General features: G+C 43.6%; 1 protein-coding gene across 3 annotated transcripts in view; it reads right to left on the reverse strand.

Annotated features, from left to right (window-relative positions):
- Positions 1-23710, reverse strand: part of LOC110528004 (immunoglobulin superfamily member 21) — a 274749-nt gene that overhangs the window by 29925 nt on the left and 221114 nt on the right. For 2 of the 3 annotated variants that reach the window (XM_021609767.3, XM_021609765.3), the window contains exon 5: positions 10540-10655. In XM_021609767.3, coding sequence (XP_021465442.2) covers positions 10540-10655 — 116 coding nt within the window. Of the gene's footprint in view, positions 1-10539; positions 10656-10786; positions 10906-23710 lie in introns of those variants that run through there. The other variant, XM_090241215.1, reaches the window with a different exon arrangement.

The following is a 23710-nucleotide window of genomic DNA, read 5'->3' on the forward strand; positions in this document are numbered from 1 at the left end:
CTGGGCTGTATCACAACCGGCTGTGTTTGAAGTCCCATAGGATGGCGCACGTTAGGGTTTGGCTGAGGTAGGCTGTCATGGTAAATGAGAATTTGTTCTTAACTGACTTGCCTAGTTAAATAAAAAGATAGAATTACAGACACCTGTAAAAATAACAACTACCCAAAAGGACCACTAGATGTATTGTTATAGATTATATACAATCCTTGAGAAATACCTAAATTAAGGTAATTTACTGGCAAACAATGAAGGTTTCCAGTAATATACCCTCCCTTTGCAGCCCTAGTAACAATAACCCTTTCTCTTCACTCAATGGCCCAAATATACCTTAATGTTGCCACAATGAATCATTGTGCTGTCAGAAGGCGTGTGAGAGAGAGAGAGAGAGAGAGAGAGTAAAAAAGCGAGAGACAGAGAGAGAGCACATGAGAGAGAGAGAGTGAGACAGTGAAAGAGAAAGAAGCTTAATCATCTCTCATTATTTAGCTGTCATTATCCTTCCCGTTTTCAATCAATGGTTACTTGTGCTCTGAGGATTCTGTAATGGATGTCATGAGAACTATTACTATTATGTGAATAGCTTGTTAAAAGTATCTAAAACGGAAGATGATGTACCTTCTACAGTACCTGGTGACAACAACAACATACTTGTTCCTTGTATAATAAGCTACAAGCAGACAAATGAAGCGTTCTGGTGAATAACTGGTGAAAGAAAGGAATGCACAGTCAGTGCACAGCTCTTTGTATACAGCCATTGATTACGCTTACATGTTACATTTTGTCTCAACCAGTGATGTAGTGGTACAAAAATATGTGGGTAAAACGATCTTTAGTTGCAGTGAAAAAATACATGATTTTTCTGCAAATTATGGGTAAACTTGCATTTACCCTCCACTACACCACTGGCCTCAAGCTAAAAAACTCCTGCCTAGAAACAAATGGCGGCTGAGCACATAAGCTGCAATGTGAAAGGATGTAGGCTAACCAAAACTGTTGACCAGTTAAATGGTGTTTGTATAAACACAGAACATGCTTTGATAAACATTTAGAAAAGCATCTAAGACTGGGCTTGCAAAGATATGACATAAAATAGAGCTGACAACAGCTAGTTTTGTATTAATATGCCAGGCAACAGCACTGACAAAGAGAAAATTAGTGTCATCAAAAGGCAGAAAGGCCTCAGTATTCTCTCAGAAAAAAAGGTTTAGATTTGTTCTTAAAGGAGAACAACTGCTTGTCACTTGGTTTGTATCCTGTAAGGTCATCCTTCGTACCTTTTAGTTATAGGAACATCATTTCCCCCAGTTCATATCTGAGGTAGGAACTGGGGAACCCCCACAGTGACAAAGCCATATCCCACTGGGCGCAGATGTCAATTCAACATCTATTCCACGTTGGTTCAACATGAGATGGAAACAACGCTGATTCAACCAGCGTGTTCCCAGTGGGATGCTCCTAGTAAGTGACAAAATGTACCTCCACCATAGACCACTTAAACAGGTACAACACAAAAAGCCACACTAAGCCATGCCTCCAATATAGTTTCCCAGTGTGCCTTGCCTTTGAGGGAATTGTAGAGTTGTTGAATTCATTCAATTTCAGGCACATCAGGCATACATGTAGGGTTGCAAGATACCCGGATCTTTCCCAAGATACCTAGATTTTCAAGAAATCCTTGTTGATGCATTTCCTGCTTATTCCCTCCCATTTTCAGGAATCTTCCAAAAGGGATTTCTGGAAAACGTGGGAAATTTGAGAAAGTTACCAGGATTTTGCAACTCTACTTGCAAGTTACATTATATTGCTTTCAAAGTGATATGTAGTTCCTATTGGAATCCAGACAGAATTAGGATATCCAACAGTTGGAATTTTGATTCACCTGCAACCCTCATTCATTATGGGGATTAGGAACATTGTGAGGAGACTGCTTAAACCATTTAAACTGGAACAACCATTTCAGTAATGGGTGCATAAAATCTAACTAACTGATTGGATTAGTTTAGAAAAATGTATGTTGTTTATCTTTGTGTAGCATAAGATTAATCTATCAATCAATGTACATGTAAAAACGCAGATATTAAAAACAATTACTTAAAAAATCTATGTGCAGTAGAGCATTCTAGGAAATATGATAATGATTATGGTACAAAGAGTACCACCTCAGTGACAAAGCCGTTAGTTTCTTGTCTGTGGCAAAACATGTGTCATTGTACCTTATGGTGGGTACTGAGGGTACACAAAATACATTTGTACCCTTGGAAACAGAAATGTAGCTTCACACCTTACCTCATTTTTGAGAGTGTGATTATTGTACCTTCATATTCAAAATGTTGGGTACAAAAATGTACCATTACTCTCTTTATCTACACATGTGCCCTAAAAGGTACTGGACAGTACCATGTGAGATCCCTGTGTTTTCCTCTGGTTAGTTTCTAATATGCACAAAAAAAGTTGAAAACATTGGAAATACTATGCTGGTGATTTCTTCTTATTTGACTTTTATTATTATCAATGCTTTCATCCACTGGACCACAGCACTAGATCTTCAAGGAGATTAAAAAGAGAAATGTGCAGGATGAGGAGTCAAGAGACACTCCTGTTATAAAATCTATCTCTGAACACTGTCAAAATATGTTTACTGTGGTTTGATTTAGTCCTACAGCACTGGGCAATTCTGGCAGGGTGATTAACTCTCCACAGAGGCATTACAACTTATTCTGGAGTCAACACAATTATTCGCCACTACTTAGAATCATAGCTTAGCTATGTTACAAACACAGACAAATTATTCATACAGTACTTCAAGCACAGTTGCTTTGACTGAAATGGTTAGATTTCCTTGGAGACGACTCTCCTGGTCAACCAGTTTCCTCCTCATAGCGCTCTCTGCCCACTCATACCTCTCAATCTTCATCCTGAAAAACGTAACATGAATGTTACTTGCCTCCTCTTAATGCTTGAAGCTCTGAGTGCTTTTGTATTGAGTCCCTGATCTATGCTTGGGCTGGCTTAGTGATGATTTATTTTTAAAGACATGGGATTAAATAATACTCAGTATAAAAAGGCAGGTTTCTTGTCAAATTTCCTACAGCCTAACAGTTAAAAGTTCAAAGGTTATTTATTGAATCGTTTGAATGATACATACAGATGAAATCGGAAGTTTACATACACTTAGGTTGGAGTCAATAAAACTCATTGTTCAACCACTCCACAAATTTCTTGTTAACAAACTATAGTTTTGGCAAGTCGGTTATGTTACGGTTTTCTTGTGTTGAAGGAGAGGCAGACCAAAATGCAGCGTGGTTATTTCGATACATCTTTAATAAAAGATAAACACGAACAATACAAAACAATAAACGTAACGTGAAAACCTAAACAGCTGTAACGACGTTCGTCTGTCGAAGGAGAAGCGGACCAAAAAGCAGCGTGGTGGTTACTCATGTTTCTTTAATGGAAAATGAACGATACATGAAATAACTTAACTCTACAAAACAACAAACGGAACGTGAAAAACCTATACAGCCTATCCTGTGACAACAAACACAGGGACAGGAACAATCACCCACAAACACACAGTGAAACCCAGGCTACCTAAGTATGATTCTCAATCAGAGACAACTAATGACACCTGCCTCTGATTGAGAACCATACTAGGCCGAAAACATAGAAATGCCCCAAAACATAGAAAAACAAACATAGACTGCCCACCCAACTCACGCCCTGACCATACTAAATAAATACAAAACAACGGAAAATCAAGGTCAGAACGTGACAACAGCCTTATCTGGTGCAAACAAACACAGAGACAGGAACAATCACCCATGAAACACTCAAAGAATATGGCTGCCTAAATATGGTTCCCAATCAGAGACAACGATAAACACCTGCCTCTGATTGAGAACCACTCCAGAAAACCATAGACTTTTCTAGACAACCCATAACCTACAACAAACCCCTAGACAAAACACACCACATAAATAACCCATGTCACACCCTGGCCTGACCTAAATAATAAAGAAAACACAAAATACTAAGACCAGGGCGTGACAGAACCCCCTCCCCCCCCCCCCCCGGGTGGGTGTCTGTCCACGGTGGTGGCTCCGGCGCGGGACGTGGACCCCACTCCAACAAAGTCTTAGACCCCTTAATACGCGTCCTTAGATTGGCGACCCTCGCTGCCGACCTTGGCCTAGTAACCCTCACCAAGGGCCCCACTGGACTGAGGGGCAGCTCCGGACTGAGGGACAGCTCGGGACTGAGGGGTAACTCGGGACTGAGGGGTAGCTCGGGACTGAGGGACAGCTCCGGACTGAGGGACAGCTCGGGACCGAGGGACAGCTCGGGACTGAGGGGTAGCTCGGGACTGAGAGGAAGCTCAGGCAGGTTGATGGCTCTGGCAGATCCTGGCTGACTGGTGGTTCTGGCAGATCCTGGCTGACTGGCGGTTCCGGCAGATCCTGGCTGACTGGCGGATACTGGCTAAATGGCGGATCCTAGCTAAATGGCGGATCCTGGCTGACTGGCGGCTCTGGCTGCTCCATGCTGACTGGAGGCTCTGGCTGCTCCATGCTGACTGGCGGCTCTGGCTGCTCCATGCTGACTGGCGGCTCTGGCTGCTCCATGCAGACTGGCGGCTCTGGGTGCTCCATGCAGACTGGCGGCTCTGGCTGCTCCATGCAGACTGGCGGCTCTGGCTGCTCCATGCAGACTGGCGGCTCTGGCTGCTCCATGCAGACTGGCGGCTCTGGCTGCTCCATGCAGACTGGCGGCTCTGGGTGCTCCATGCAGACTGGCGGCTCTGGGTGCTCCATGCAGACTGGCGGCTCTGGGTGCTCCATGCAGACTGGCGGCTCTGGCTGCTCCATGCAGACTGGCGGCTCTGGCTGCTCCATGCAGACTGGCGGCTCTGGCGGCTCCTTGCAGACTGGCGGCTCCTTGCAGACTGGCAGCTCTGGCGGCTCCTTGCAGACTGGCAGCTCTGGCAGTGCTGGACAGGCAGGAGACTCCGGCAGCGCTGGAGAGGAGGAAGGCTCTGACAGCACTGGACAGGTGGGAGACTCCGGCAGCGCTGGAGAGGAGGAAGGCTCTGGCAGCGCTGGACAGGCATAGCGCACTATAGGCCTGGTGCGTGGTGCTGGCACTGGTGGTACTGGGCCGAGGACACGCACAGGAAGCCTGGTGCGGGGAGCTGCCACCGGAGGGCTGGTGTGTGGAGGTGGTACAGGATAGACCGGACCGTGCAGGCGCACTGGAGCTCTTGAGCACCGAGCCTGCCCAACCTTACCTGGTTGAATGCTCACGGTTGCCCTGCCAGTGCGGCGAGGTGGAATAGCCCGCACCGGGCTATGCAGGTGAACCGGGGACACCGTGCGCAAGGCTGGTGCCATGTAAGCCGGCCCAAGGAGACGCACTGGAGACCAGATGCGTAGAGCCGGCTTCATGACACTTGGCTCGATGCTTACTCTAGCCCGGCCGATACGTGGAGCTGGTATGTACCGCACTGGGCTATGCACCCGCACTGGAGACACCGTGCGCTCCACAGCATAACACGGTGCCTGCCCGGTCTCTCTAGCACCCCGGTAAGCACAGGAAGTTAGCACAGGTCTCCTACCTGGCTTCGCCATACTCCCTGTGTGCCCCCTCCCAATACATTTTTGGGGCTGACTCTCGGGCTTCCATCCGCGTCGCCGTGCTGCCTCCTCATACCAGCGCCTCTCCGCCTTCGCCGCCTCCAGCTCTTCTTTGGGGCGGCGATATTCACCAGGCTGAGCCCAGGGTCCTTTACCATCCAATATCTCCTCCCATGTCCAGAAATCTGGATTTCGCTGCTCCTACTTCCGCTGCCTGTCACCACGCCTCTTGGTCCTGTAGTGGTGGGTGATTCTGTTACGGTTTTCTTGTGTTGAAGGAGAGGCGGACCAAAATGCAGCGTGGTTATTTCGATACATCTTTAATAAAAGATAAACACAAACAATACAAAACAATAAACGTAACGTGAAAACCTAAACAGCCTTATCTGGTGCAAACAAACACAGAGACGGGAACAATCACCCACAAAACACTCAAAGAATATGGCTGCCTAAATATGGTTCCCAATCAGAGACAACGATAAACACCTGCCTCTGATTGAGAACCACTCCAGGCAACCATAGACTTTTCTAGACAACCCCACTAACCACTATCCCATAACCTACAACAAACCCCCTAGACAAAACACACCACATAAATAACCCATGTCACACCCTGGCCTGACCAAAATAATAAACAAAACACAAAATACTAAGACCAGGGCGTGACAGGTTAGGACATCTACTTTGTGCATGCCACAAGTAATTTTTCCAACAATTGTTAACAGACAGATTATTTCACTTATAACTCACTGTATCACAATTCCAATGGGTCAGAAGTTTACATACACTAAGTTGACTGTGCCTTTAAACAGCTTGGAAAATTCCAGAAAACGATGTTATGGCTTTAGAAGCTTCTGATAGGTTAATTGACATAATTTGAGTCAATTGGAGGTGTACCTGTGGATGTATTTCAAGGCCTACCTTCAAAATCAGTGTCTCTTTGCTTGACATCGTGGGAAAATCAAATGAAATCAGCCAAGACCTCAGCATTTTTTTTGTAGACCTTCAGAAGTCTGGTTCATCCTTGGGAGCAATTTACAAACGCCTGAAGGTACCACGTTCATCTGTACAAACAATAGTACACAAGTATATACACCATGGGAGGACACAGACTTCATACCGCTCAGGAAGGAGACACGTTCTGTCTCCTAGAGATGAACGTACTTTGATGCGAAAAGTACAAATCAATCCCAGAACAACAGCAAAGGACCTTGTGAAGATGGTGGAGGAAACAGGTACAAAAGTATCTATATCCACAGTAAAATGAGTCCTATATCGACATAACCTGAAAGGCCGCTCAGCAAAGAAGAAGCCACTGCTCCAAAACCGCCATCAAAAAGCCAGACTGTAGTTTGCAACTGCAAATGGGGACAAAGATTGTACTTTTTGAAGAAATGTCCTCTGGTCTGATGAAGCAAAAATAGAATAGGTTGGCCATAATGACCATCGTTATGTTGGGAGGAAAAAATGGGAGGCTTGCAAGCCGAAGAACCCCATCCCAACCATGAAGCACGGGGGTGGCAGCATCATGTTGTGGGGGTGCTTTGCTGCAGGAGGGACTGGTGCACTTCACAAATTAGATGGCATCATGAAGATGTCATGAATAAAGTCAAGGTATTGGAGTGGCCATCACAATGCCCTGACCTGAATCCTATAGAACATTTGTGGGCAGAACTGAAATAGTGTGTGCGAGCAAGGAGGCCTACAAACCAGACTCAGTTACACCAGTTCTATCAGGAGGAATGGGCCAAAATTCACCCAACTTATTGTGGGAAGCTTGTGGAAGTCTACCCGAAACGTTTGACCCAAGTTAAATCATATAAAGGCAATGCTACCAAATACAAATTGAGTGTATGTAAACTTCTGACCCACTGTGAATGTGATATAAGAAATAAAAGCTGAAATAAATCATTCTCTCTACTATTATTCTGACATTTCACATTCTTAAAATAAAGTGGTTATCCTAACTGACCTAAGACAGGGACATTTTATCAGGATTAAATGTCAGGAATGATGAAAAACTGAATTTAAATGTACTTGGCTAAGGTGTATGTAAACTTCCGACTTCAACTGTAGATATGAATGGTAAAAATGACCTCGGTAGGTTTTAACGGGATATGTTAGGGCATAAAGTGCATTAACAAGCCCAATCGAATAAATCTCTGTGAATAATCTAATAGCCTTCTATAATGATTAGCATATTGTAAAACTGAAAGCACGTACACATTTAATCATGGCAACGCGACTGGAAATATGGGCGAATACAAACAGTGTAGTTATTCCCTCCGTAAGGCAATCAAAGAAGAAAAGTGTCAGTACAGAGACAAAGTGGAGTCGCAATTCAACGGCTCAAACATGAGACTACCGTTCAAATGTTTGTGGACACTTAGAAATGTCCTTGTTTTTGAAAGAAAAGCACATTTTTTGTCCACTAAAATAACATAAAATTGATCAGAAATACAGTGTAGACATTGTTAGTGTTGTAAATTGCTGTTGTAGCTGGAAACGACAGATTTTTAATGGAATATTTACATAGGCGTACAGAGGCCCATTATCAGCAACCACCACTCCATCCAATGGCACGTGGTGTTAGCTAATCCAAGTTTACCATTTTAAAAGGCTGATTGATCATTAGAAAACCCTTTTGCAATTATTGTTAGCACAGCTGAAAACTGTTGTCCTGATTAAAGAAGCAACTTGAGTAAGACATTTAAACGTGTTAACCTTCGCAAGGCTGCCGGCCCAGACGGCATCCCTAGCCACGTCCTCAGAGCATGCGCAGACCAGCTGGCTGGTGTGTTTACGGACATATTCAATAAATCCCTATCCCAGTCTGCTGTCCCCACATGCTTCAAGATGGCCACCATTGTTCCTGTTCCCAAGAAAGCTAAGGTAACTGAACTAAATGACTATCACCCCGTAGCACTCACCTCTGTCATCATGAAGTGTTTTGAGAGACAAGTCACGGATCATACGTATCACCTCCACCCTACATGTCACCCTAGACCCCCTTCAATTTGCTTACCGCCCCAATAGGTCCACAGACTATGCAATCGCCATCACACTGCGCACTGCTCTATCCCATCTGTACAAGAGGAATACCTATTTTAGAATGCTGTTCATTGACTACAGCTCAGCATTCAACACCATAGTACCCTCCAAACTCATCAATAAGCTTGAGACCCTGGCTCTCGACCCCATTCGTTGCAACTGGGTCCTGGACTTCCTGACGGGCCGCCCCAGGTGGTGAAGGTAGGAAACATGTCCACTCCGCTGATCCTCAACACTGGGGCCCCACAAGGGTGCATGCTCAGCCCCCTCCTGTACTCCCTGTTCACCCACGACTGCGTTGCCATGCACGCCTGCAACTCAATCATCAAGCTTGCAGAGGACACAACAGTGGTAGGCTTGATTACCAACAATGACAAGACAGCCTACAGAAAGGAGGTGAGGGCCCTCGGAGTGTGGAGTCAAGAAAATAACTTCTCACTTTTTGCCACTTTAAGAATGTTTACTTATCTCGTATTACTCATCTCATTAGTGTATCATGTATACTGTATCCTTCAATATCTATTCTTTATTATCTATTGCATCTTAGCTGCTCTGTCACTGCTCATCCATATATTTTATACTTATATATTCTCATGTAATTCCTTTACTAGATTGTGCGTATTAGGTTTTGTTGTGGAAATTGTTAGATATTAGGTTTTTTGTAGTGGAATTATTAGATATTTCCTGTTAGATACTGCTGCACTGTCGGATCTAGAAGCATAAGCCTTTCGCTACACTCGCAGTAACATCTGCTAACCATGTGTATTTGACCAATAAAATGTGATTTGATTTGATATTTGATATTTGCTCCAGAGCAGGAAGAGCAAATAATGGCCATGCATGGTCAGCATTTACCCTTTTTATACTACCTTCTATATGTATTTAGACAGAAGATTACAGTCTGACCAAGTCCGTAGAAGCATCAGTGATTTGATGAGTCATCACAATCTCTGAAACCAAATTTCTAACCGATTGCATGAGTTGATTCTCCCTATTACCAGGGCTACTCAGGGAGTCTAATGAACAGAGTACAGGCATATTTGGAGAGATGGCCTTTCAGATCTATCTCATTTCCTCCAACAAGGTTGGTAGAGAAGTCCAGCAGCGCAAGAGTGTAATGACTGTGGGATCCTTATACCAGAGTGCTAGGAAGACCATTGAATGTACTCATGTGGCTTTATATAACCAGTCAGTCAGTACCTGAGAGACGGAAATAATGTTCACCTTGTATTCACCTCTCACTGGGTTCATAATTGCAGGAGATAAGCTGTGGGATGGATCTGGAATACATTATGATACACCCGTGGACCATGATTAATGGACCAGTAGGGATGAACAGCGAGAGGCTTCACTCAAGCAGCTCATATGCTAGAAGACAGAGGAGCATGAGGATTCAGCTATCTCTACTACCCTGTCTGCCATCTCAAAAAGTTGAGGGAATAGCATTGGGGGCCATTACGATGTCTAATGGCAATTCCTGGTACAATCATTATTATTGATTCACTTTGTGATAAGATTAATGATCCTAACACATGTGTCTCTGGTTGATAATTTTTTTTTAAATCATCTCTATAGTGATTACTTTGCCTGGTGTATTTGTAGTAATTATGATTCACAAGTCAAACGTCCATAGAAATGCATCTCTTCAAACATCCCCCTCTACAACTACTTTTCCTCATACTGTATACTTCAACCGTGACTGTGGTCATGGCTCAATGCGGTGGGGTACACATGACTGGAACCTTTCAGAATTATTGTTAACAGTGAATTGGCTTCAAGTCATATGTGTGTCTGTCCCTATATATACTGCACTCTATGTGCACTGCTTAGCATGTTCAAGTGCCTAAATGTGACTCACTGAAGGTGCAGGTTTGCCTCCCTTTGCAGTGCACAGCAGTGTGAAGTTCTGGGCCTGGTACCGGCTGAATGGAGCTGGACAGTTCTCTGCCGAAACTGAGATGTTGTTTGGAGGTGCTGTGGAAAGAGAAAAGGACAGGTTAGGCAACAACGCATGACAGCTAAATACATTGACACTGTGTTCTCAGTTTTGTTTGTGTCATAAAGCAGGGCTGTTGGCTGGGGCCCTATGCTGTGTTCAGGATCACCTGAACACAGGGGATCCTGTGGTCCAATGGGGCTGGTTGAAGATGTGGAGCGGAGCTCATGCATATCATACAGTATCAGCAGTCTATCGTCTGGCTGTCTTAGGGGAAACCTACAAGCTTGTCACTGCAAAAGTAAAACATGTGAGCACAACTTCACAGCAGAGTGGAGCAATGGGAGTTAAGCTGAGGAAAAAGGAAATAGACCCCACATCAAATGAGATGCTTAACATGTGATACATATTACAATATACTGGTGATGCTTTTTTGAATGCAAGTTCCTAAGATAGCAACCTTTCACTGAATGTGTAAATCAATAACAAATCAATCAAGGCTGATATAGAAGTGGATGACCAGGCATGTGAAAAGGGGTTGAGTTGAATAAATGGATGAATCACTATGTAAATTCAGATGGCTGTCACAGTGACAACATCAGTTGAGGAGGATGTCTAAGTCTAAGACATCTGCATTTCCTTGCTACTCTGAATGTTTAATGCTTTCCCAGTTGCTGCATTCTTGTGGGTGGCATTAGATATTCTGTCTGCTATATTATCACATGAAACACTTCCTGTGAATTTCCCTTCACACCCGGCGTAAAGGAAGCAGAATGCGGCAGTAGCACTGTTCTGGTCCGTTTGACTTCTCTGAGCCTTTATAGGAAATAGAAACAGTGTGTGAAACCAGGGGAGAGGGTTAAAAGAGAGCGCAGTGGGAGTTCCTCCATGAATATCTCAATTGATAAGATCCCACATCAGTAGTGCTGGCCTGGGAATAGAGACGTTTCATGTGTCACTTTTACGTCTAAATCCATTTGGGGGTTTCAAACAAAGATGCCAAAGCGATTCATTGATTAAAACAAAGGGAGAAAACGTCTGCTGGCCAGAGTGCCTTTCATTTCCACACCTCTTAATTGCTTATTGATGCAGGACGTATGGCTGGAAATTAATATTAGACAACTCCATTAGCTGTCTAACAGAGGCCGGTCTCAAACAGGAGCATGATTAGCTGTTAGAAGCATCACAGGTGCAGATGGCCAGGGCTAACAGTAGAGCCTAACATTAAATGTACAGTAGCCTAACATTTATCTAATCAGTTCTCAATTGTTTTTATTCCTCTTTCTGCATTTCACAATTCCTCTTCAACTTCATTCCATTTCCAGATTGAAACTAGAATTTCTACTGCATGGTAGAACATCTACTGTATGTAAAAACACTTGTAAAATGTGGTAAGCGGAAAAGCCATAGCAGCTAAGTTTTCTAGACACACGTGAACAGTGACCAAGTAATTTCATATTAAAAAACAACATCCCCTTGTTGTGTAAGAAATCCATGGCAGAGTAATATTTACACTTTGAAGAGGATGTCAATGTCTTTGACAGCTGAGGTTTGTAAAAAAAAAATTAAAAAAAATGAGCGCAACTGGATAGACCAGGCCTCAATGATGTTAAACACAAATAATATTGAACATTTCTGCCTTTTCTCTGTACATGTAAAGCCTCACATTCTAGTTCTTTGCACATGCTGCTTAACTTTGTGCCTTTGCATCCTGACTGCTAGAGCCTCAGTAGCAATATTTGTCACGGCATTAAACACAAAGGCAAAGCGTGTTTGAGAGGACATTTGAGAGAAGGCCTGGGAAGAGAATCAAAAGGACAAAGGCCCTCAAATCCAGGATATTAATCTTATCAACCACTACATTTGAAAGGGTGTATGGTAAAACTCTGCTCTGAACTTTTTGGCTACGACAAGGTCAGAGCTTTCAAAGATACAGCCCCTTCTCCTACATCTATCAACTCTAAAGAAATATAACAAAGTGGAAAACTATTTATTTTCCCTTCTCAGTCAACTCTACAAAACGGTTTATACCACTGACTGTCCAAGCCCCCCTCTCCCTCCTACCGCTTCCTCTGCACACCCTCAAGCACCATTACCCTGAAGTCTTAAAAAAAAAACTGCAAATGGGATTGGAGAGTGTGTGGAGCAGGACCACGTTTAACAGAGCTCCCTGGGGACTGCTCTCCCAGGCCTGCTAATTAAGGGATTTAGTGCTCTGTAGACAGTGTTTGAACAAGGCATACTCCCAACATCCCTTTTTACTCAGCGTGCAGGTCTCAAGTCCACATCTCCAGGGTACGAGGGAGAAAGGACAAAAGGAGAAGGTCACCTAGGTCATTCTTGGCTCCTTTTCACAGAAAGTAATTTAGTGATAACTATTTAATGGATTTGTACATTTTTTATTATGTGCTAAGGGGTCCCAAAGTAATCAGTCTAAATGTATGCATGGCCTCTCATTTGTTTCAGTCTCCCAAGAGATTGTTAGAGGTGTTGTCCTTTGTGGCTTGCTCATAATCACAGACAAATTACCTCCTTGACAAATGAACCTCCTGTGTAAAATTGGACTCAATAATATCCATAACAGCTTTCTGTCATTGATGGTGATAAGCTACTTATCAGACTGTAGGGCGTTCTGACTCCAAGTGTCCATATGATCTAATTTGAGTAACATACTGTATCTCCTCCCTGTAAGTGGCAATTGGTGCTAAAATGTAACCTTTGTATAAAGTTATTATTGAGGAGTTGGAAACATACATTAATATTCCAATGAATATTTAAACTGGATATGTGCACATTACTCAGGCTTGTTAATAAATCACGCATTTGTAACCATAGATTTACTGGGTGGAAGGTAGCATAGTGGTTAGCGCATTGGGACAGTAACTGAAAGGTTGCTAGGTCAAATCCCCAAGCTGACAAGTTAATTATCTGTTGTTCTACAAGGCAGTTAACCCCACTGTTCTTTGGCAGTCATTGTAAATAAGAATTTGTTCTTTAACCGACTTGCCTGGTTAAATAAAAAAAATGGTGTATATAATCAAATTAAGCTGGGTGCTTATCCAGAAATGAATATGCACCAGTATTTTCAGAGACAAATTATTATTATTATTATTATTATTCCTAAGTAATTTCTTTCAAGAATTTAGAAAAACAGTAATCTCAAGTAAGCAATTAAATACAACAATTCAGAAATAAACCAATGCCCATAGTAAAGGAAATCCCACACCAAAAAATGTATATCTATCTAAGTGGTACCACTTTCTGCACAATGTTTTTGAAGAGCCCTGATGGGATGGAGCCCTGATGTGATGTAGGCCACTAGATGATCCTTCGCTGATCACGTAATCCTTCGTGATTACTTCAGAACCAGTTCCACCTTGTAGCAACAACAATGGTGAACAATGTACAGGTGCCCACAGATCAAATCATATCAAATAAAATATTATTTGTCACAAGCTCCGAATACAACTGGTGTAGACTTTACCGTGAAATGGAAGGGAGGGCGGAGGGGAAGGCTGCCTTAACCAAACATGCTATTTTGTTAGTTCTATTGCTATGTTTGTAACTTGTTTTGTACATAATGTTGCTGCTACTGTCTCTTATGACCAAAAAAGGGCTTCTGGACATATACTACAGACACCCGACCAGGCCCAGATCCCCGTGTTTCGCCGGAAAAGGAAATGTAGGTTTTGAGGAAAGAGATGAGGTGACGAGTGGCTAATCTGCCCTTGCCTTCCGTTCTGCTAGCTAACGTTCAATCGCTGGAAAATAGATGGGATGAACTGAAAGCACTGATATCCTACCAACGGGACATTAAAAACTGTATTATCTTATGTTTCACAGAGTCGTGGCTGAACGACGACATTAAGAACATACAGCTGGAGGGTTATACACTCTATCGGCAGGACAGAAGAGCAGCCTCTGGTAAGACACGGAGCGTCTACAATAGCTGGTGCATGATATCTAAGGACGTCTCAAGGTTTTGCTCGCCTGAGGTATAGTATCTCATGATAAGCTGTAGACCACACTATCTACCTAGAGAGTTTTCATCTGTATTTTTCGTAGCTGTCTACATACCACCACAGACCAAGGTTGGCACTAAAGTCGCACTCAAACATCCAGAGGTGGCGCTCTTAGTGGCCGGGGACTTTAATGCAGGGAAAATTAAATCAGTTTGACCTAATTTCTATCAGCATGTTATATTTGCAACCAGAGGGAAAAAAATTCTAGACCACGTTCACTCCACACACAGAGGCTCTCCCTCGTCCTCCATTTGGCAAATCTGACCATAACTCTATCCTCCTGATTCCTGCTTACAAGCAAAAATTAAAGCAGGAAGCACAAGTGACTCGGTCTATAAAAAAAGTGGTCAGATGAAGCAGATGCTAAACTGTTTTGCTAGCACAGACCGGAATATGTTTCTGGATTCTTCCAATGTCATTGAGGAGTACACCACATCAATCACTGGCTTTATCAATAAGTGCATTGAGGACGTAGTCCCCACAGTGACTGTACGAACATACCCCAACCAGAAGCCATGGATTACAGGCAACATCTACACTGAGCTAAATGGTAGAGCTGCCACTTTAACCTCTTGAAGCTAGGGGGCACTATTTTTATGTTTGGAAAAATAACGTTCCCAAAGTAAACTATTTCTCAGGACCAGATGCTAGAATATGCGTATAATTAGCATAGAAAACACTCTAAAGTTTCCAAAACTGTCAAAATATTGTCTGTGAGTATAACAGAACTGATTCTGCAGGCGAAACCCTGAGGAAAATCACACCAGGAAGTGGCTTCTATTTTGAAAAATCCATGTTCCATAGCCTGCCTTTGCTCCATTTAAAGGGATATCAACCAGATTCCTTTCCTATCGCTTCCTCAAGGTGTCAACAGTCTTCAGACATAGTTTCAGGCTTTTATTTTGAAAAATTAGCAAGAAAGATAACATCGCGTCAGGTGTTCGCATGAGTTTTGCTCGCGCAACAGTTTGGGCAGCCATTGTCTCTCCCTCTCCTACTGATAAAGACAGTTGCGGTTTATATATTATCGATTATATATTTTAAAAACAACCTGAGGATTGATTATAAAAAACGTTTAACATGTTTCTGTGGACATTACGGATATTATTTGGAATTTTTTGTCGTGACCGCTCTTTCCTCTTTCCTCTTTCCTGTTTCTGAACATAATGCGCCAAACAAATGGAGGTATTTTGGATATAAAAATAGTCTTTATGGAACAAAAGGAACATTTATTGTGTAACTGGGAGTCTCGTGAGTGAAAACATCTGAAGATCATCAAAGGTAAGCGATTAATTTGATTGCTTTTCTGATTTTCGTGACCAAACTACTTTGATGCTATGTTCATAATGTTTTGTTTAGTAATCGATAAACTTACACAAACACTTGGATTGCTTTCGCTGTAAAACATATTTTCAAAGTCTGAGACGACAGGTGGATTAACAAAAGGCTAAACTGTGTTTTGCAATATTGCACTTGTGATTTCATGAATATAAATATTTTTAGTAATATTATTTGAATGTGGCGCTGCGCAATTCAGCAGTTGTTGATGACAATTATCCCGCTAAAGGGGTGGGTAGCGTCAAGAAGTTAAAGGAGTGTGACTCTAACCCGGAAGACTATAATAAATCACGCTATGCCCTCTGACGAACCATCAAACAGGCAATGCAACAAAACAGGACTAAGATCGAATTGTACCACACCAGCTCCGATGCTCGTCGGATGTGGCAGGGCTTGCAAACTATTACAGACTACAATGGGAAGCACAGCCGAGAGCTGCCCAGTGACACAAGCCTACCAGACGAGATGAATAACTGCTATGCATAAAAGCATAATCTGTTCTGGACGACTGTGTGATCACTCTCTCCACAACCGATGTGAGTAAGACCTTTAAACAGGTCAACATTCACAAGGCCGCAGGGCCAGACAGAATACCAGGACATGTACTCTGAGCATGCGCTGACCAACTGGCATGTGTCTTCACTGACATTTTCAACCTCTTCATGTCTGAATCTGTAATACTAACATGTTTCAAGCAGACCACCGTAGTCCCTGTGCCCATGAACACTAAGGTAATGTGCCTAAATGACTACCGACCCATAGCACTCCGTTTGTAGCCATGAAATGCTTTGAAAGGCTGGTCATTGCTCACATCAACACCATCATCCCAGAAACCCTAGACCCACTCCAATTTGCATACCACACAAACAGATCCACAGATGATGCAATCTGTATTGCACTCCACACTGCCCTTTCCTACCTGGACAAAAGGAACACCTATGTGAGAATGCTATTCATTGACTACAGCTCAGCGTTCAACACCATAGTGCCCTCAAAGCTCATCACTAAGCTAAGGACCCTGGGACTAAACACCTCCCTCTGCAACTGGATCCTGGACTTCCTGACGGGCGGTTGGTTAGGGTAGGTAGCAACACATCCACCACGCTGATCCTCAACATGGGGGCTCCTCAGGCGTGCGTGCTCAGTCCCCTCCTGTACTCCCTGTTCACTCATGATTGCATGGCCAGGCACGACTCCAACACTATCATTAAGTTTGCTGATGACACAACAGTGGTAGGCTTGATCACCGACAACGATGAGACAGCCTATAGGGAGGAGGTCAGAGACCTGACTGTGGTGCCAGGACAACAACCTCTCCCTCAACGTGATCAAGACAAAGGAGATGATTGCAAACTACAGGAAGAGCAGGACTGAGCATGCCCCCATTCTCATCTACGTGGCTGTGGTGGAGCAGGTTGAGCGCTTCAAGTTGCTTGGCATCTACATCACCAACAAACTATCATGGTCCAAGCACACCAAAACAGTTGTTGAAGAGGGCACGACAAAACCCATTTCCCCTCAGGAGACTGAAAAGACTTGGCATGGGTCCTCAGATCCTCAAAAGGTTTTACAGCTGCACCATTGAGAGCATCCTGACAGGTTGCATCACTGCCTGGTGTGGCAACTGCTTGGCAGTTGAGTGTCAATTTAATGTGTGTGAGCTTTTATATGGTTTGTATACAGTATATAGTTTAGTGAGGGTACGTAGGGTCAGTGCAAGATAAAGTCAGTGCAAATAGTTTGGCTATTAACTGTTTGGCAGTCTGGCTATTTAGCAATCCTATGGCTTGGGGGTAGAAGCTTTCTCGGAGCCTGTTGGTCCGAGAGCCAAAGCTACAGTACCATTTGCCGGATGGTGGCAGTCAACAGTCTATGGCTTGGGTGGCTGGATTCTTTGGCAATTTTTGGGGTCTTCTTCTGAATATGTACTGTGCTGCACCACCCTCTGTAGCACTTTGTGGTCAAGAGTGGTGAATTTCTCATACCAAGGGGTGATGCAGCCAATCAAGATGCTCACGATGGTCTTGCTGTAGAACCTTTTGAGGATCCGAGGGCCCATGCCAAATCTTTTCAGACTCCCGATTGGGGAAGAGGCACTGCCGTGCCCTCTTCACGACTGTGCGGGTGTATGTGGACCATGTTAGGTCAGTAGTGATGTGGACGACAAGGAACTTGAAGCAATTGACCCACTCCACAACAGTCCTGTCAATATGGAGGGCGTGCTCTCCCCTCTTTCTCCTATAGTACACAATCAGCTCCTTGGTCTTACTGACAGTGAGGGAGAGGTTGCTGTTCTGGCACCATACTGCTAAGTCTCTGACCTCCTTCTTGTAGGCAGCCCTACCATCGTCATGTCGTCAGCAAACTTGATGATAGTGTTGGAGTCGTGCGTAGCCATGCAGTCATGCAGTCAGCCATGCTGTCACACTGACCCCCTGTGTTGAGGGTCAGTGTGAAGGAGGTGTTATTGCCTACCCTCACTGCTTGGGGCAAGCCCGTCAGGAAGTCCACGATCCAGTTGCAGAGGCAGGAGTTCAGTCCAAGGATCCCTAGCTTGGTGATGAGCTTGGAGGGGACTATGGTGTTGAACACTGAGCTGTAGTCTATGAACAGCATTCCCACATAGTTCTGTTCCCTCTTGTACAGATGGTAGACGGCAGTGTGAATTGCAATTGAGATTGCATCATCTGTGGATCTGTTGGGGCGGTAAGCAAATTTAAGTGGGTCTAGGGTGTCTGGGATGATGGTGCTAATGTGTGTCATGAGGAGCCTTTCAAAGCACTTTATAACTACAGATGTTAGTGCTACAGCGCAAATGTTCATTTAGGCAGGTTACCTTGGAGTGCTTGTAAACAGGAACAATGGTGGTCAGCTTGAAACATGTTGGGATAACAGACTGGGACAAGGATAGATTGAAAATGTCTGTGAAGACACTTGCCAACTGGTCTGAGCATGCTTTCAGAACAAGAATGTGGCGACTTCAACCTCCCAACATCTGCCTTCAATTAATTTCTTACCTTCTCTCACTTTCCCCTCCTTGCCTCTTTTTACCTACCCTTTCCCAGTCCCCTCCCACTCACAAGGCAGGCAATACGCTTGACCTCATCTTTACTAGAGGCTGTTCGCCTACGATCATTTGAGAGATATAAAGGTGAACCCTAAAGAGCATGGAGGAGAGGCACTTCATTCCCACTGCGCCCTGCCCTCTAAGACCATCCTACTCTACAGAACAAACTGCAATAGGAACATTGAGCTGTACTTTCAGATTTAAATATAACCACAACCTGAAGCCATGAAAAGAAAACAGAGGGAATGAGAGTGGAGTGAGACAAGCAAAGACAAAGCCCACCCACTGGAAGGAGAACACCTTAGACCTCAAAAGAAAGACTGCATCCATTATTCATATTGTAAAATGACACAACGTAACACTTGCATTTTGAGTCAGACCCTCCTCTGACTCAGAAACGAGCTTAGGCATAATAAAAAAAGAAATGTCTCCATACTTTCATGCAGATTTAGGAGATATTAGTCCCTGACTTCTGAGTCAGAGTTCCAGGGAAGGCATTTTGCTGTTGCACATATTCCAATGTCTGATTCTCTCTATAGAAATGTATAAATTCTCACAGCACTGTGTGTGTGTGTGGGAGATGCTAAGATGATGAGAGCATCACTATAGCAGACAATGAAGCATAGATAGATGTTAATGTTACAGGGAATTTACCATTGTAACCAACCAACAAACAGCAGAAGCTCTTTTCTAATAACTGACACTAGCTCTTCAGATGGGACTTACTATGCACTTGAGAAGTAAGAAAACTTGTATACTGTAGTTACACCTCCACAATGACAGTAATTCTCTCAGATGAAACTAGAGTGGGGCTAAGTGAGACAATGACATGCGACAACTTTGCCAAACTGCTTGCATATAGAGTTTTAAGAAGTCCTGCACTTGGAAGGGATACGATAGAAGGCAGAAGATGGAGGGCAGCCTAAAAAACTAGCTACATTGAGTCCTCTCTGGGAGGGGGGGGGGGGGGGGGGGGGCACGTTGAAATGAGTGCTGGTGAAAGGCTCCAAAACCTACAGTGGAGAGATCAAGTATTTGACACACTGCCGATTTAGCAGGTTTTCCTACTTACAAAGCATGTAGAGGTCTGTATTTTTTTTTATCATAGGTACACTTCAACTGTGAGAGACGGAATCTAAAACTAAAATCACATTGTATGATTTTAAAGTAATTAATTTGCATTTTATTGCATGACATAAGTATTTGATACAATCAAGAAAAGCAGAACTTAATATTTGGTACAGAAACTTTGTTTGCAATTACAGAGATCATACGTTTCCTGTAGTTCTTGACCAAATTTGCACACACTGCAGCAGGGATTTTGGCCCACTCCTCCATACAGACCTTCTCCAGATCCTTCAGGTTCCGGGGCTGTCGCTGGTCAATACGGACTTTCAGCTCCCTCCAAAGATGTTCTATTGGCTTCAGGTCTGGAGACTGGCTAGGCAACTCCAGGACCTTGAGATGCTTCTTACGGAGCAAATTACAGATCTCTCCATGCTTTGTAAGTAGGAAAACCTCCAAAATTGTCAGTGTATCAAATACTTGTTCTCCCCACTGTAAGTCTGTGCCTTTGAAATCCCCTTCACAGGATGAGCAGTACCAGGAGATAAAAGACACTGAAATGATTTTTAATCACTTTTCAGCATTTGCATTTACCTCCACCCCTTCATTTGCATTCATCATAACTGCGCTGTCAGCTTTTATCGAGTTCTCTCACCGCTAACGAACCAGGAACAAGGAGCAGGAGGGAGGGTAAGAGGGGGCTCCTTCAACTCTGGTGACTGTCAGGAGGAAGAGGATGACACACACAGACAAAAGCTTGTGTCACTTTGAACTAATTTCCTAGTTAGGAAGCCCATTAATCAAACCAAAAGCTGTTGAAAATGCAGCATGTACAGCAGTGGCATACGGTGATGTATAAGATGAGGGAGGACACTTATTTTTTGTTCATGAGCATGTCCTTATTTCTATTACAGAGTATTGGATGACTGTCATTTATTTTCCATTCACCCTGTTCAATATAACATCGATAGGTTTGGGGTACTAAACTCAGCAAAAAAAGAAATGTCCTCTCACTGTCAACTGCGTTTACTTTCAGCAAACTTATCTTGTGTAAATATTTGTAGGAACATAACAAGATTCAACAACTGAGACATAAACTGAACAAGTTCGACAGACATGTGAATAACAGAAATGGAATAATGTGTCCCTGAACAAAGGGGGGTGGTCAAAATCAAAAGTAACAGTCAGTATCTGGTGTGGCTACAAGCTGCATTATGTATTGCAGTGCATAATGATGTTACCCCACTCTTCCACCAAGGCACCTGCAAGTTCCTGGACATTTCTGGGGGGAATGGCCCTAGCCCTCACCTTCCGATCCAATAGGTCCCAAATGTGCTCAATGGGATTGAGATCTGGGCTCTTCGCTGGCCATTGCAGAACACTGACATTCCTGTCTTGCAGGAAATCACGCACAAAACAAGCATTATGGCTGGTGGTATTGTCATGCTGGAGGGTCATGTCTGGATGAGCCTGCAGGAAGGGTACCACATGAGGGAGGAGGATTTTTTATTTATTTTACCTTTATTTAACCAGGCAAGTCAGTTAAGAACAAATTCTTATTTTCAATGACGGCCTAGGAACAGAGGGTTAACTGCCCGTTCAGGGGCAGAACGACAGATTAGTACCTTGCCAGCTCGGGTTTGGACTTGCAACCTTCCGGTTCCTAGTCCAACTCTCTAACCACTAGGCTACCCTGCCGCCCCAAAAGATGTCTTCCCTGTAACGCACAGCGTCGGGATTGCCTGCAATGATGACAACAAGCTCAGTCCGATGATGCTGTGACACACCGCCCCAAACCATGACGGACCCTCACCTCCAAATCAATCCCGCTTTAGAGTATAGGCCTCGGTGTAACGCTCATTCCTTCGATTATAAACGAGAATCTGACCATCACCCCTGGTGAGACAGAACTGCGACTCAGTGAAGAGCACTTTTTGCCAGTCCTGTCTGGTTCAGCGACGGTGGGTTGGTGTCCATAGGCAAAGTTGTTGCCGGTGATGTCTGGTGAGGACCTGCCTTACAACAGGCCTACAAGCCCTCAGTCCAGCCACTCTCAGCCTATTGTGGACAGTCTGAGCACTGATGGAGGGATTGTGCGTTCCTGTGTTGTTATATGTGGGCTGTCAGTGCGATGAGGATTTATTGCCCTGGCCACATCTGTAGTCCTCATGCCTCCTTGCAGCATGCCTAAGGCACGTTCATGCATATGAGCAGGGACCCTGGGCATCTTTCTTTTGGTGTATTTCAGAGTCAGTAGAAAGGCCTCTTTAGTGTCCTAAGTTTTCATAACTGTGACCTTAATTTCCTACCGTCTGTAAGCTGTTAGTGTCTTAATGACCGTTCCACAGGTACATGTTCATTAAGTCTTTATGGTTCATTGAACATCCATGGGAAACAGTGTTTAAACCCTTTACATTGAAAATCTGTAAATGTATTTGGATTTTTACCAATTATCTTTGAAAGACAGGGTCCTGAAAAAGGGACAGTTCTTTTTTTGCTGAGCTTACATGATACTCAAATGTTCCCTATACCCATCATGAGTTTGCTATAACCTAGCCAATGAATGAAACATAGGTGCACACAGATTGAGAGAAACATTTGAGGTGACAGACAATGACATGTTCAATGCCTCTTAGTACACTATTGCCTGCATCTAGCTGATCTAGGGTGTAATCCTGAGTCCAACAGTTGCAAACCAGAGATTATATTGGACAAATTCAGGTATGTTTATCCCTGTTTCGTTCCGTTTGCTTCCGTTTCAGAAACGTTTTTCAACAAAATCTGCAGAATGAATACACCCCTGATCACGCATAAACACAGTTCCCTTTCATGGCAGCCATGTTGTATTCCTTTTTGCATCTATGCGCTCACCTCCTCTCGCCTTTTCCCTTCGCTTATGCACAACACATCAGCTGTAGGAGACCAGGGGAAAAAACCTTTCCAAGCCAAACCATATCATAACCAATACACACAGCCTACATTGTTGTCACCATATTAGCTAAAGTAATCATAGTCAACATGGCTAACAGATATAACGCATTAGTAAACCTGCTACAATCATGCAGTAACATTACAGTGTACAGTCAGTCATTAAGCTGTTACACCGGTGGGCCCCAGTGACAGTGAATTAGTAAAACCAAAAGCTTACCTTGACTTAGAAGAGTTCCAGTGTTGTGTTGGATAGATATAGCCAGCTAGCGAACATAGCATACCTCTGTTTGAGCAGGGTGTTTGAGTAGGATAAACTAGCTAGCTAGCTAAGTAAGTGAAACTGAATGTGAAAAGAAGAAGAAGAAGAAGAAGAAGAAGAAGAAGAAGAAGAAGAAGAAATCTCTCTCTCCCTCTTGCTTCACCTTCATTTTTGAAGAAATTAACTTGTTAAAAATTATTCAGCTATTGTTTTTCTCTCTCTTTTAGTCAACTACTCACCATATTGTTTGCACTGCAGTGCTAGCCAGCTGTAGCTTATGCTTTCAGTACTAGATTCACTATCTGACCCTTTGATTGGTTCCTGCTGCAAGAGCTCTGATAGGTTGTAGGATGTCTTGTCTTGAAGTTGTTATAATTACTGTGTAAGTCTATGGAAGGGTGTGAGAACCAT

The sequence above is a fragment of the Oncorhynchus mykiss genome, chromosome 7, assembly GCF_057628025.1.
Source record: "Oncorhynchus mykiss isolate SJ-2025 chromosome 7, ASM5762802v1, whole genome shotgun sequence".
NCBI classification, from domain to species: domain Eukaryota; kingdom Metazoa; phylum Chordata; class Actinopteri; order Salmoniformes; family Salmonidae; genus Oncorhynchus; species Oncorhynchus mykiss.